This window comes from Limulus polyphemus, unplaced genomic scaffold (assembly GCF_000517525.1).
Source record: "Limulus polyphemus unplaced genomic scaffold, Limulus_polyphemus-2.1.2 Scaffold3878, whole genome shotgun sequence".
Taxonomy (NCBI): Eukaryota; Metazoa; Arthropoda; class Merostomata; order Xiphosura; family Limulidae; genus Limulus; species Limulus polyphemus.
The window spans coordinates 56,698-68,342 of record NW_013669488.1 but is presented as its reverse complement, the minus strand read 5'-3'; the positions used below and the strand labels follow the sequence as shown (position 1 = coordinate 68,342).

The window sequence follows — 11,645 nt, the reverse complement described above, 5'->3', positions numbered from 1 at the left end:
CGCCCGTGCTAATTACATATATAAAATTAAGCTTTAGCTATTTTTTTTTCATTTGTTATTCTTATCACTGAACTCTATATGCATGCCCTTATTGTTATTGTTTCATATTTTTCTTCCTCCACAACTCAGGTAAAATTCCGGTTCATTACCTCTTTTTTTTTTTCCAACTTAATTCTAATAGCTGAAGCTACTTTATTTTAAGAGTGATAAGACAGCGTGAAACACGTTACCCGCCTAAAAGAATGTGATAACTTTAAGTGTATGTGTTGTTTGTTGTCCTTGTTTCCTGAAATGAGCAAGTAAGCGTAAGTGAAAAAAGAAAATTAATCTACGAATTTTAGGCTAAGGTTATATCCACAAGGTTTGTTTGAGAACTTCACTCAAAGCTGTTCTAGAGCTATCTTCGCTATTTGTCCCTAATTTTAAACTGATAAACTAGAGGGAAACTAGCTAGTCAACAGCACCCTCCGCGAACTCTTGGGCTTCTTTTTGTCTGACCGATTAGTTGAATTTGAGTGTCACTCTAATAGTGCACTCATGCTCTCAAAATGCAATGTGCGTTTTTCAGGCAAGGGGGCGCCTAGCAGGAGCCCTTGGATACGCAGTTCGGACACGCTAACCACTAGTCCACGCCCGGCCCATACAAAAAGTGAACAGAACCTTTTCCAAAGCACTGATGAGCCCTGGTATTGGGCGAAAGGCCTTGTTGGCACTGAATATGGCAGATGCAGTTTGGTTGACATTTAACGTCATCTTCTATGTTTTCACTCATGGGTTCTCAGAATTAGTGTCTTGGCTATTTTAACACAAGCTGCTAATTAAATCATTTTAATCGTTTCAAAATTATTTGAAAACTTTACCCAGAAAATATAGAAAATGTGCAACATTTTATTCTTATCTTAAAAAAGTTTGTAGAGGGAGAGGAAAGGAAGGCGGGGATTGTCGATCAAACCAGCTACATATACGCCACAGCTGGAGTAACACGGAGACAAATTATAGCAGTCGTGTCCGAGTAACAATGTGTGGAATTCTTCGACGATGTAACTTTAAACGTTCTATCATACTAAATGCTCGTCCTCTCAAGTCTTGAGATGAGGGGGGGGGGAGAACTTAAGAATCATATCTTAAGCGCTTTGAGCTTTGAAAATGAATATGACTGAGTTAAACTTCATTGTTTTGTTACACGTGAACTGCAAATCAAAACCTGAAACACCTTCCTTATTAAATCCGTACTTTCAGAACTTCCGTCAACAAGTATATAAATAATTAGGTTAAGTATAGCTGCAGTTTTAAAATAACTATTTTAATTTATGCAGAACAGACTTGATTTAGTGAGTCACGCATTTTTGAGATTCGTATTAGGGTTACATGAAATAGCTTGTCTAATTGCCTAGATATAAATGTAGCGAGTCTTCAATTCTATAGGCTGTTGTTTTTACGACTATAACTGTTCTTTATGTTTAATTTCCACATATGCAAAGTCCCTGCACAGATACGTTTAACAGTTTTCATATGTCTTCATGCAAACGTTTCATAATTATATAAAGCCTTTACGAAAACGTTTTACACGTGGAATGGTGAATGTTTTTCACACAACAGGACTTATGAATGTATTTCACACATATTATAGATCTTTATTATTGTGTTTTACACATGCTATAGCTCTTTATAAGTATTTCATAACTGTTTTATAAGTCCTTAAATAATTTCACAATAAGTCTGTTTTATCACGTAATTTAATATTCTAAAATCAACAGTAATTTCATTACTTTCGCTAGGAAATAAAATTTTTTGAAACGATCACTTAAAATGCCCCCAGTGGCACAGTGGTATGTCTGCGGACTTATATTGCTAGAAACCGGGTTTCGATACCCGTGGTGGGCAGAGTACAGATACCACTTCGCGCAGCTTTGTGATTAGTTAAAATTTAAAAGTGCATACGTTCAAATCGAAAATTGAGCTATATTGTTGTGTAATCAATGCGATTTTGTAATACAATTAAGATTACTGTTATCTTCACAACTTGTGGAGAAGAAGAAAATGCTCCGAATGTTATTGATTTAAAGCCACAGGAGGTAAAGCTGGGGATAATATGAATGTAACTGATCTGAAACCAGACTTGAATCAACAACACTCGGGTCCACTCTTTCCTCAAATTGTGAGTTGTTCAAAACAGTACGAATATTACCTGATAAAAATAACGCAAATATCAAAAGGAACTTCAACTGACTGGGTTGTTTTAACTTGTGTATTGAACTGTATATCTTTATAACGAAGAATTTCCATGTTACTAACTAACATTGCTAATTAATAAATAAGAAATATCCTGTTGTTTTACGACCACATTACACAAGACCAACGCCATATGCCCTTTTTAAAGTTTAGAATGACTAGGCTTAAGTTAGCCTTTTATAACAATCTTTATGAAATATCACAGTGTGTGATAGTACATTTGGTGTGAATCAATCTGTACTGATAAATGTAGTGATAAATATCCGATAAGCTATTTGCAAATGTTAAATAACATTTTTTCATAGCCCAGTTATGTCACATTTTGTTTTCTTTTTTCATGTGTGTACAGGTGAATAATTGTACGAAATCAAATCATGAGTCTCAGTTTTCAAATTATCACTCTTCGTTAAGTCGTTACTATTTCGTGTTTGATCTAATCATTTCAAAGTTTTGGAAGATCCAAATAGATTTTCTTTTTGCTATCTTCTATCAAAAATCTCTGTATTGATGTGAATTATGAGCCCCCCCCCCCTCCGCCATTCCAGTTGCACAGCGATATGTCTGCGGACTTTCAATGCTAGAAACCGGGTTTCGATATCCGTTGTGGGCAGACCACAGATAGCCCATTGTGTAGCTTTGCACTTAACTACAAACAAAGTGAATTATGAACAGTTAGTGACGATAATAGGAGAGCATGTGAATTGATTGATTATATTTGAAAATAATGCAGCATCAGGAAATAAACAGAACATTTTGTGTGGACCTAAAACATGGTTTTGCGTAAATATTTTTGTTTCTTGTTTAGGATATTCATGCAAAGCTACACAAAGGCAATCCGTGCGCAAAGCAGTTTTAATTTTGAACTGCACCGAGCGCGGCAAAAAAGTCAGCGTGACGAACTATGAAACAGAGGTTTCGTGTTTTCGTCCCATTGTTGCCAAAAATTAAATAAATAAATAAATCACGCTCCGCCCATTTGTGGTCTTGGGATCGTAATAACAATGGCGATCAAATCCCACTATTCGGTATGATAAGATTTTTGATTTGGTGTTGCTTGATTGAAATTAGGGATAACTAGCGTCGATAGTCCTCGTGTTAGTATTTGCGCGTAATCCAACAAAAACAACGAAATTTTGAACTAATGTAATAGCAGGAAAGTAGCTAAGTCAACAGCCTCTACCGCCGACTCTTGTCTGACCGAATAGTGGGAGTTGACCGTCAGTCTTATAGCCCACCCACTACCCCATCAAGCTGAGCGCGTTTTGAGGGAAACGAGACGCGAACCGTGAATCCTCGGTTTAAAAGTCCGGGCATGTAAATCGCTTTGTGTAAATCACGCTGGTTATTCCTGTGTACATAATGAATTGTGTTTGGTTTGTCATTTGTGATTACTATTTATATGCTTTCCCGCTGAACTAATGTAAAACGACGAGACTGCAGTTTTTCTATCTTCACCTTTAGTATTCAATGCCAGTTCTTGCGTAAAAACTTTGATTTAAACACAATAACTAATGAGAACAAAGTTATGGTATATATATAGTGTACAGAAGAGATTGTTGTCGTATCCACCACCTCTAAATATATTAAAAGGAGGGTACACCCCTTGTTGCGAATATAGACTCGCCCGTTACTTAGCTCGTGGTTAGCGTCTACGCGTTGAAGTAAAAGTCGTAGTCATATACTGATATAGCAACCTAAGTGTGTACGGTTGTGACCCGTTATCTCGTGCTACGTGCTCTGCGTGCCTTGCGCTCCCAGTTCTCGTAAAATAATTCAAAATAGTTCATTGCATCTTCCACAATTTGACCCGCGTTAGGGTGTTTATGGTAAGTAGGGTCAATATTATAATGGATGAAAGTTTTTTTACGAATAACGCTTTAAAAGTAGCCTTATCGTTGTCTCCAAGTTGTGCGTACGTTTAACAGGTTTTGAAAGATCTTAAAAGGTGGTTGGGGCTACAGACTACAAGGTAATCACGTGACTTATAGTATCCACCGTCTCTATGTATGAATGAAAGCACACTCCTCGGTGGAGCTTTGTGTTCACACTTTCATGCACACACCGACTGAAAGACAGACGCATCTTTCTATACTGATGGTGATGCAATCCAGTCATGGGAATCGAACCTGCCAACCCGTCCGCTCCCGGCCTTCTGGAGGCCCCAGACAGTCACTTTCTATCCACAATAGATGTGTGCTTGAGCAGAACTCGAGATTTTCACGCGGTCAGCACAGTGAAAAACAAGAATGTGACTCGGATGATTCTCTCAAATGGGAGGAATTTTTCGGTAAGACGTTATTACATATCTATATATAAAGTATGTTGGGTAAGCCTATTAATATGGCAATTAGTATTGTTAGTTTTTATCATTAACAAATTTAATTAGTTTTAAATGGGACCTGTTTCTAGTAGCTACGTTTAATATTAGTACTTATAATTTACTGGGTTTTGTAATAACTGACAATTAAATGAATTAATTATAATATTTATTTTTAGTTATGGTATCATTATGATTATAATTGTGACTGATTTCAAGTTCAGGAAGTACAACGGAAACTCTGGATTAATTTAATTATTCTAAAACTTGTCAGTGTTACATATTTCCGGTTTACCCTGGTGATGAAAAAAAAAATCCTGAAAATATCGCTGTTTGGAGCTAAGGTTTCTTTTCTTTATCATTATATGTATTCATGTAGATGTCTGTGACAAAAGTTCAGATGCGTTAAGCCTATGAAGACGAGGGGACTATCGTTGAATTACTGAGCTTAGCGCTCAGAGTTTAGAAATAAAAAGAAAGTCTAGACAAAGTAAAAAGAAAAACGACTGACTCAGTACTTATCTGGGTGTGTTTAGGTCAGTTAACTCGCCCATATGTTGATGATAGCTGTCTTGCAGCCCACTTCTTATTGCAACAGGTTTCTATTAGCCTGCAAAGATGTCCCACCCAACGTAATTTTTTAGTAGCTTATTGAGGGAGAAATGCAGACTCCAGACCACCGAATTCGCTCTGTGCTCTTAAGCCTGTGTAGATAAAAACTAACATTGCTTAGAAGATAAAAAAATCGACGCATTATTTTATCCTTTTTCTTTTATTTATTCATAACCATCTCGTATATAGGAATATAATCTTACAATGAATGATTTTAATGAATAAACATATTGGACTGGTCTCGTTAAATATTTAATCTTTCTCAGGCCCTGTTAATTAGACAGTTTTATATACAAAGCAGTTATTGGTGTGTGTAATACGCCGTTTCATTCTGAACTTAACTGACACAAAAGATAAGGATTCTAGGATTACTATTTCGTGTAGTTTCAAAAATAATGTTTGTTTTCCTTTAACGACTAGACTTGTACAGTTGACATCACAATAATAATATTGACATCGGCACCCCGAGATGAAACTTGCATCTTTCAGAGTTTCTCTCCATACATTCACGATCTGTGTTTTTATACATCTCATTTAGCATCAGTCGTTTCTGATTTCCTTTGTGTTTACCAGATTAACACGGAAAATATCGTAAGGTTACCACAACGTTGTACTCGTTTCTTTGGCAGACTAATTTAAAAGTTGTTTTAATGAAATAATTTAATAACATTTTGTTTACGATACAAACTCAATCACATTTATTAAAAAACTAACGATGTTAACTTTATATGATGAACACGAATGAAACTACTGAATAAGGCAAATGCTTAATGTATATTGGTGATATTATTAACTTCTTGTATAAATAAGTGTAATTTTTCCCCGATAATTGCTTGTTGGAGATATGCAGTGTAAAATAACCTGTTGTTGTTTGTTTGTTGTCAAGCGCAAAGCTACGCAATGGTCTACTCATGCTCTGTCCGCCACTGGTATCGAAACCCGATTTTTTAACGTGATTAGACTTACCGCTTAACCAACGGCGGGGACAAACTGTTCATGATATACTACAGACATCTGAACCAATATGAGTGTTTGTTTGCCTTATTTATCGATGTAGGTTAAAATAATACTGAGCTGTTTGTTATATTAGGTTTTATTTAGGGTGTTGCAATATATGTACAGACTTTCGTGAAACTTTTCTTGAAAGTATTGGTGTCAAATGACGTTAGAACTTTGAACTAGACAGTACATGTGTCTCATATACAAAACTGTAAATAAAATCTGCAACATGCACGACTTGCATATAATGATATATAGCTATTATTGTAAAGGGCTTAAGTGTTTTGTTGGTGGGCAAAGGAGATGTTTGTCAGTAACCAAACTAGCCAGTTTGTGTCACATGAACCGAGAAGACACAAATAGTCTCGTCATAGCGATTGGTTTGTGTACTGCATGTTTTGTAAGCTTGGTAATGTACTGGAAAGGATATTTTTTAATGAATTACCTAACCACACACTCGTGAGCGGGATCAGTTTTAGCTAATAACAATCGATTGTTTTATAAATAACAATTAACTTTTTCAGGATCTGAAACATAAATTACATGCATATTTGCTACACCGGTCATGCAACTTCATGAGTCACTTTTCTGTCTTTAACAATATTTTGACAACAAGCAGTAGACCACGGTTAGATTTTTTCGTTTGACTACACTATAGTTAGGCTTACGTACTTATTATTGTTGTTGTTATTTTTAGACAACAAATAAACAAAGAAAAATATGTTTAAACTTGTGTATATTTAGACCTACATAATCAGTGTTAAATATCTGTCTAATGTATCTCTTATATCTCTGTAGCAAGCTATTTAAAGGGTGAGCCCCAGATACCTAATGTACAGAAAATAAGTGCTACTAATACGCCATTGTCACCAATGTGATAAAAGGGACCGTTACCAAAATGATTGTATGCTATTTAGTATATCCAGTTCAGAATATCTAACAATTAATGCAAAATTAATATTTTTTTTTTTTTACAAGCATATAGTTTGATGACTGGAGTACATTAATATTTTAAAAAAATGTGTATGTGCAACAACAATGTTTTCTGTATAAATCTTTTTTAGTATGTAAGATAAGTCAACTTTTTTATCATTACAACTTTAACACGTTAAACAAGCAGTTAAAAAAAGATTTGTTTCAACTTGTACTTCTGATGATGCAGTTTGGACGCCTTAGTGAGTGACGTCACGTGCTCTATATGGTAAATGGTTGTTTTAAGGAACCGGAAGCTGGAATTTTATACTTATTTTGATTTACGCGATATAAGTGATTAAATTATTGTATTAGAACTAGACTGTTTACTTAACATCACGTAATCAGCTAAAAAACTTTATTTTTGGAATTGAACCATTGAGCACATTGGGCATGATTTTTGTTATGTAATTATCTCTCTTGTTCGTTACTGGTATCGTCATTCATTTCCTTATAAACATGTATTTTTATACAGCTGTGATTTGCAAAGAATTATATAGGTTGATTTTTTAGTTCGGTCATTAAAACCAATGCCACTTTTTTATATGTCTGAAAGAGCCGTAGAAAGTGGTAATGCCAGTCAGGCCATGGCCTGGCCACTTTTTTTATGGCATGTATAGCTACAACTTGTATGTTAAAACTTGCTTCTTTTAATTCAATACATTACGTTGTGTGTATGTAGTATCTGTAATTAAAATGGTTCAGTATTCAATATCATAGAATTAAATTTTCAAATATTTTATGGTGGAGGGAGAGACATGCTCCAGACTCCCATAAAAATGGCAATGTGGCAAAGGTCTGACCACTCCAAAAATGGTTCCTACGGCAATGCTGTCATAAGTGGTTGAGAGAAAGTGAAAAACATAATTAATTCTGTCAGTGCTGTACTGATTAGTTTAAAAACAACAACATATTAGCTTTACTGAATCTGTAATATACGTAAATATATTTATATTATACATGTATATGTGTATAAACTGCATTAATACATATTTCCATTTTGCTTTATTTTCAAACTTGTATAAAGTTTCAACTACATACGATTAATTACAAATGTTTTTTGCTGTACATACGCACTCTTAAACTAGGGAAGTGCGTATAAAACTTGCAATAAACATTATTTCGTGTGAGCATATAAACTTTTTTTTCTAAAGAAACTACCGCAGTGATATATCTCAATATGTACGTTGATGTGTGCTTTTAGATTCGATGAGAAAACAAATATTTTCGCACATAATTTGATAAGTTTGTTTTATGGTATACTAAAACACAACTCTGTGTCACGTTGAGTTATAGCATCTAATAAGATCGTATCAACACCAACCTTTTAACTTCGATATCACAGTAAAACAAACTGAGATGTAAATTCGTATTATTGACACAGAAGTTACATTCACGTCCTTCAAATGCGTATTTTTTGTTCACTTACACCATTATAAAAGCATGTAATTTCTCACTTTTTTTAAAATCATGGTGTGTCAACGTTAAAATCAAACCGCAAACATACCTTTTTCTTCTTACTCCACTTATAAGAAATGCATCTGTTTGAAAAGCAGCAATCAAGCTAGGTTGTTTAAAACATCTGTGGTTTGAATTTACTTTAGATTTCTTTTATTTTTTGCTTTTATCCCTTCTTCGATGTTGAAAAGATACGATGTTTATTGCATTATTTACAATGCTGGGTACATCTTTATGTATATAATGCAGAAAACATGTTTTCCTCTTTTCTTATTGTGCGAATGAAGACGTTCGTTTAAAAGATTGTAAATACGTATTACATTATATATCTGAAAATATAATTTCTGTAAACGGTAGAAATGTTTTGTATCTACAACGTACGTGTTTATTACTCGTAGTTGACTGTGGAAGTTTGTTTGGGGTCAAGGATATCGCATAGAATATTTCTAAATATGTCAATAAATCTATTCCATATGTACTGATTGTGCCAAAAGTCCCGCCACACGTGTATTGACTGTGTCAAAAGTCCCGCCACACGTGTATTGACTGTGTCAAAAGTCCCGCCACACGTGTATTGACTGTGTCAAAAGTCCCGCCACACGTGTATTGACTGTGTCAAAAGACCCGCCACAAGTATATTGACTGTGTCAAAAGACCCGCCACAATCATATTGACTGTGTCAAAAGACCCGCCACAATCATATTGACTGTGTCAAAAGACCCGCCACACGTGTATTGACTGTGTCAAAAGACCCGCCACACGTGTATTGACTGTGTCAAAAGTACCGCCACACGTGTATTGACTGTGTCAAAAGATCCGCCACACGTGTCCTGATTGTGTGCTCCAAACAATACCACTATATTTAGTATAAGTAATAAAAATTGTGTTGAGAGCCGCTAATTACTAACACGTTCTTATCTGAAGCATTGTTTGAATAACAGCCCATGAATATCTGTCATCTCGAACATCAAGGTCGGAGAAACCACTAGGTAAGTGGCTATGGTTTGTTTCTAGCAAACGAGGGCTATCTGCGCTGACCGTTCCTAATTTAATAGTGTAAGATTAGAGGGAAGGCAGCTAGTCATCACCACCCACCGCCAACTCTTGAGCTACTTTTTTTTTACCAACGAATAGTGGGATTGACCGTCACATTATAACGCCCCCACGGCTGAAAGGGCGAGCGTGTTTGGTGTGTCGGGCCTGGTAGCTAAGTACGAGTCGTACTTTATTTATATACAATTGCAATAAACGTTACATTAATAAAGATATTTGTTGATGTGATGTATAAAAAGGACTAGTGTGTTATCATGATTTAGCACATCCTACTTATTATTAGATAACGAGATGTAGAATGGAAATATTTCAATTAATATGAAACTTTTGTACCAGTTGATTCCGACCCCTAAGAAACAAGACTGGAATATATTGTCGACGGTTTGACTAATATATACACACACACACACACACGCGCGCGCGCGATTCTTTTTAAAGATTTTGATACAACGTTACTGGTGAATTAACACTACAGACACGTTACAATGTATACGTAATTTGACGTAGACTTACAGGCACTTGTGGGTTGCCCCGTCGCCACAAGCACTCACTATAGCCCAGTTCCCCACTTGTCACTGAAATTCTACAAATCATTTCAGTTGAATTGTTTATTCACGTTCAACAGCAGAACAGCATCCGGAGTCAATTTCATATTAAAAGTACCACCGTGTTAATTCAACCTAGAAAAAAAAATAGACCCAAAAAGTACCGAAAGCAAAAGTAAAAGCACTAAAAAATTTTGAGAAGATACTGTAGTCTGTTTTTGTGTTAATTGCATTTGTGTTGACGTTGTGTAGCTTTCATTCATCAAAAACACGTGTGAATATTTAAGTGAAACTTTTCTGAGTGTGCTCAATTTAAGCGTAGCATGAGTTGACATTAACGTTGGTCTATTACTTAGGTTTTACCGTATTAACTCAATATTCCGTTTTAGTATTTTTAATCTGAAGTGTTTTAGCCCTGGCATGTATGTCGTCTAAATTATAATGACGTACAATTTGACCATATATATATATTGTATTAACATTCTTCTTACTTATTGGATACGAACAAGAAAAACAACAACTTTACGAAGGATCCAGAGAGTTATAAAATATATGCATAAAGATATCGAGGTCTGATGATAAAACAACTGGTGTTTGTTCATAGTGGAAATAAAACAGTACAAATGTTTCAAATGGGGGAAAGTTGTGATACTCACACATAATTAAATTAAAGATTCAAATATTGTACAATACTATATATATATATATTGGTATTAAGCACAAAACCACACATAGGACAATCTGTGCTATGCCCACCGCGGGTGTCGAAAACCGATGTTTTAGCTTTTCATGCCCGCCAACTTACCACTGATCCACCAGCTCCTCCACTAGTGGAGCCATAAGCCCTCCGACTTTCCAGCTGAGCCGCCGGAGGTCTCCAGTAGGGGAATCATAGTCCCCCCGACTTATCGCAGAGCCACTGGGGGGCCTTTAATAATGGAGCCATACGAACTTATAACACTGAGAGAAATAAGGAATTGTCAAATAATTTATAATAGTTCAACAACTACAAATAATTAACAGTCGTGTAGAATTAGTATATAGTGCATATATGAACTCTATAGAATTTCATCAATGGTTTCACAACTGTGTGTCGCAGCAAATTGCTAGGAGTGTCGCGAGAGTTTCACCAAACGAAAAATAATTAAGAACATAACAAAACTGCATGTGGCAGCTAGGATGTCGCGCAAATCGAGACAAGTAGGTTAGGGTGTTGTTTGTGAAAAAAGTTTGAAAACCACTGAGTTACATAGATTATAAAACTCAGTAAACTACATTCTATCTAATCAAAAACACTTTAGAAATTTACAGCAAATATTCATTCATTAGTTAGCCAAGCCGCGTTTTTTTTTTTTTTTAATTTGGGGCATGATGGTGGGTAAAACAAAATACGCGGCCTGGCTAACTAATGAATGAATGTTTACTGTAAAAGTTTTATCAATGCTATAAGTGTAGCT

General features: G+C 35.4%; 1 protein-coding gene across 1 annotated transcript in view; it reads left to right on the top strand.

The window, feature by feature from the left end:
• The first annotated feature begins 3,905 nt into the window (after window positions 1–3,905).
• The window catches only part of LOC106470209 (pleckstrin homology domain-containing family G member 1-like), a 61,604-nt gene continuing 53,864 nt past the window's right edge, over window positions 3,906–11,645 (top strand). The window contains exon 1 of the mRNA XM_022398812.1: window positions 3,906–4,519. Coding sequence (XP_022254520.1) covers window positions 4,243–4,519 — 277 coding nt within the window. The 5' untranslated portion in view covers window positions 3,906–4,242. The remainder of the gene's footprint in view (window positions 4,520–11,645) is intronic.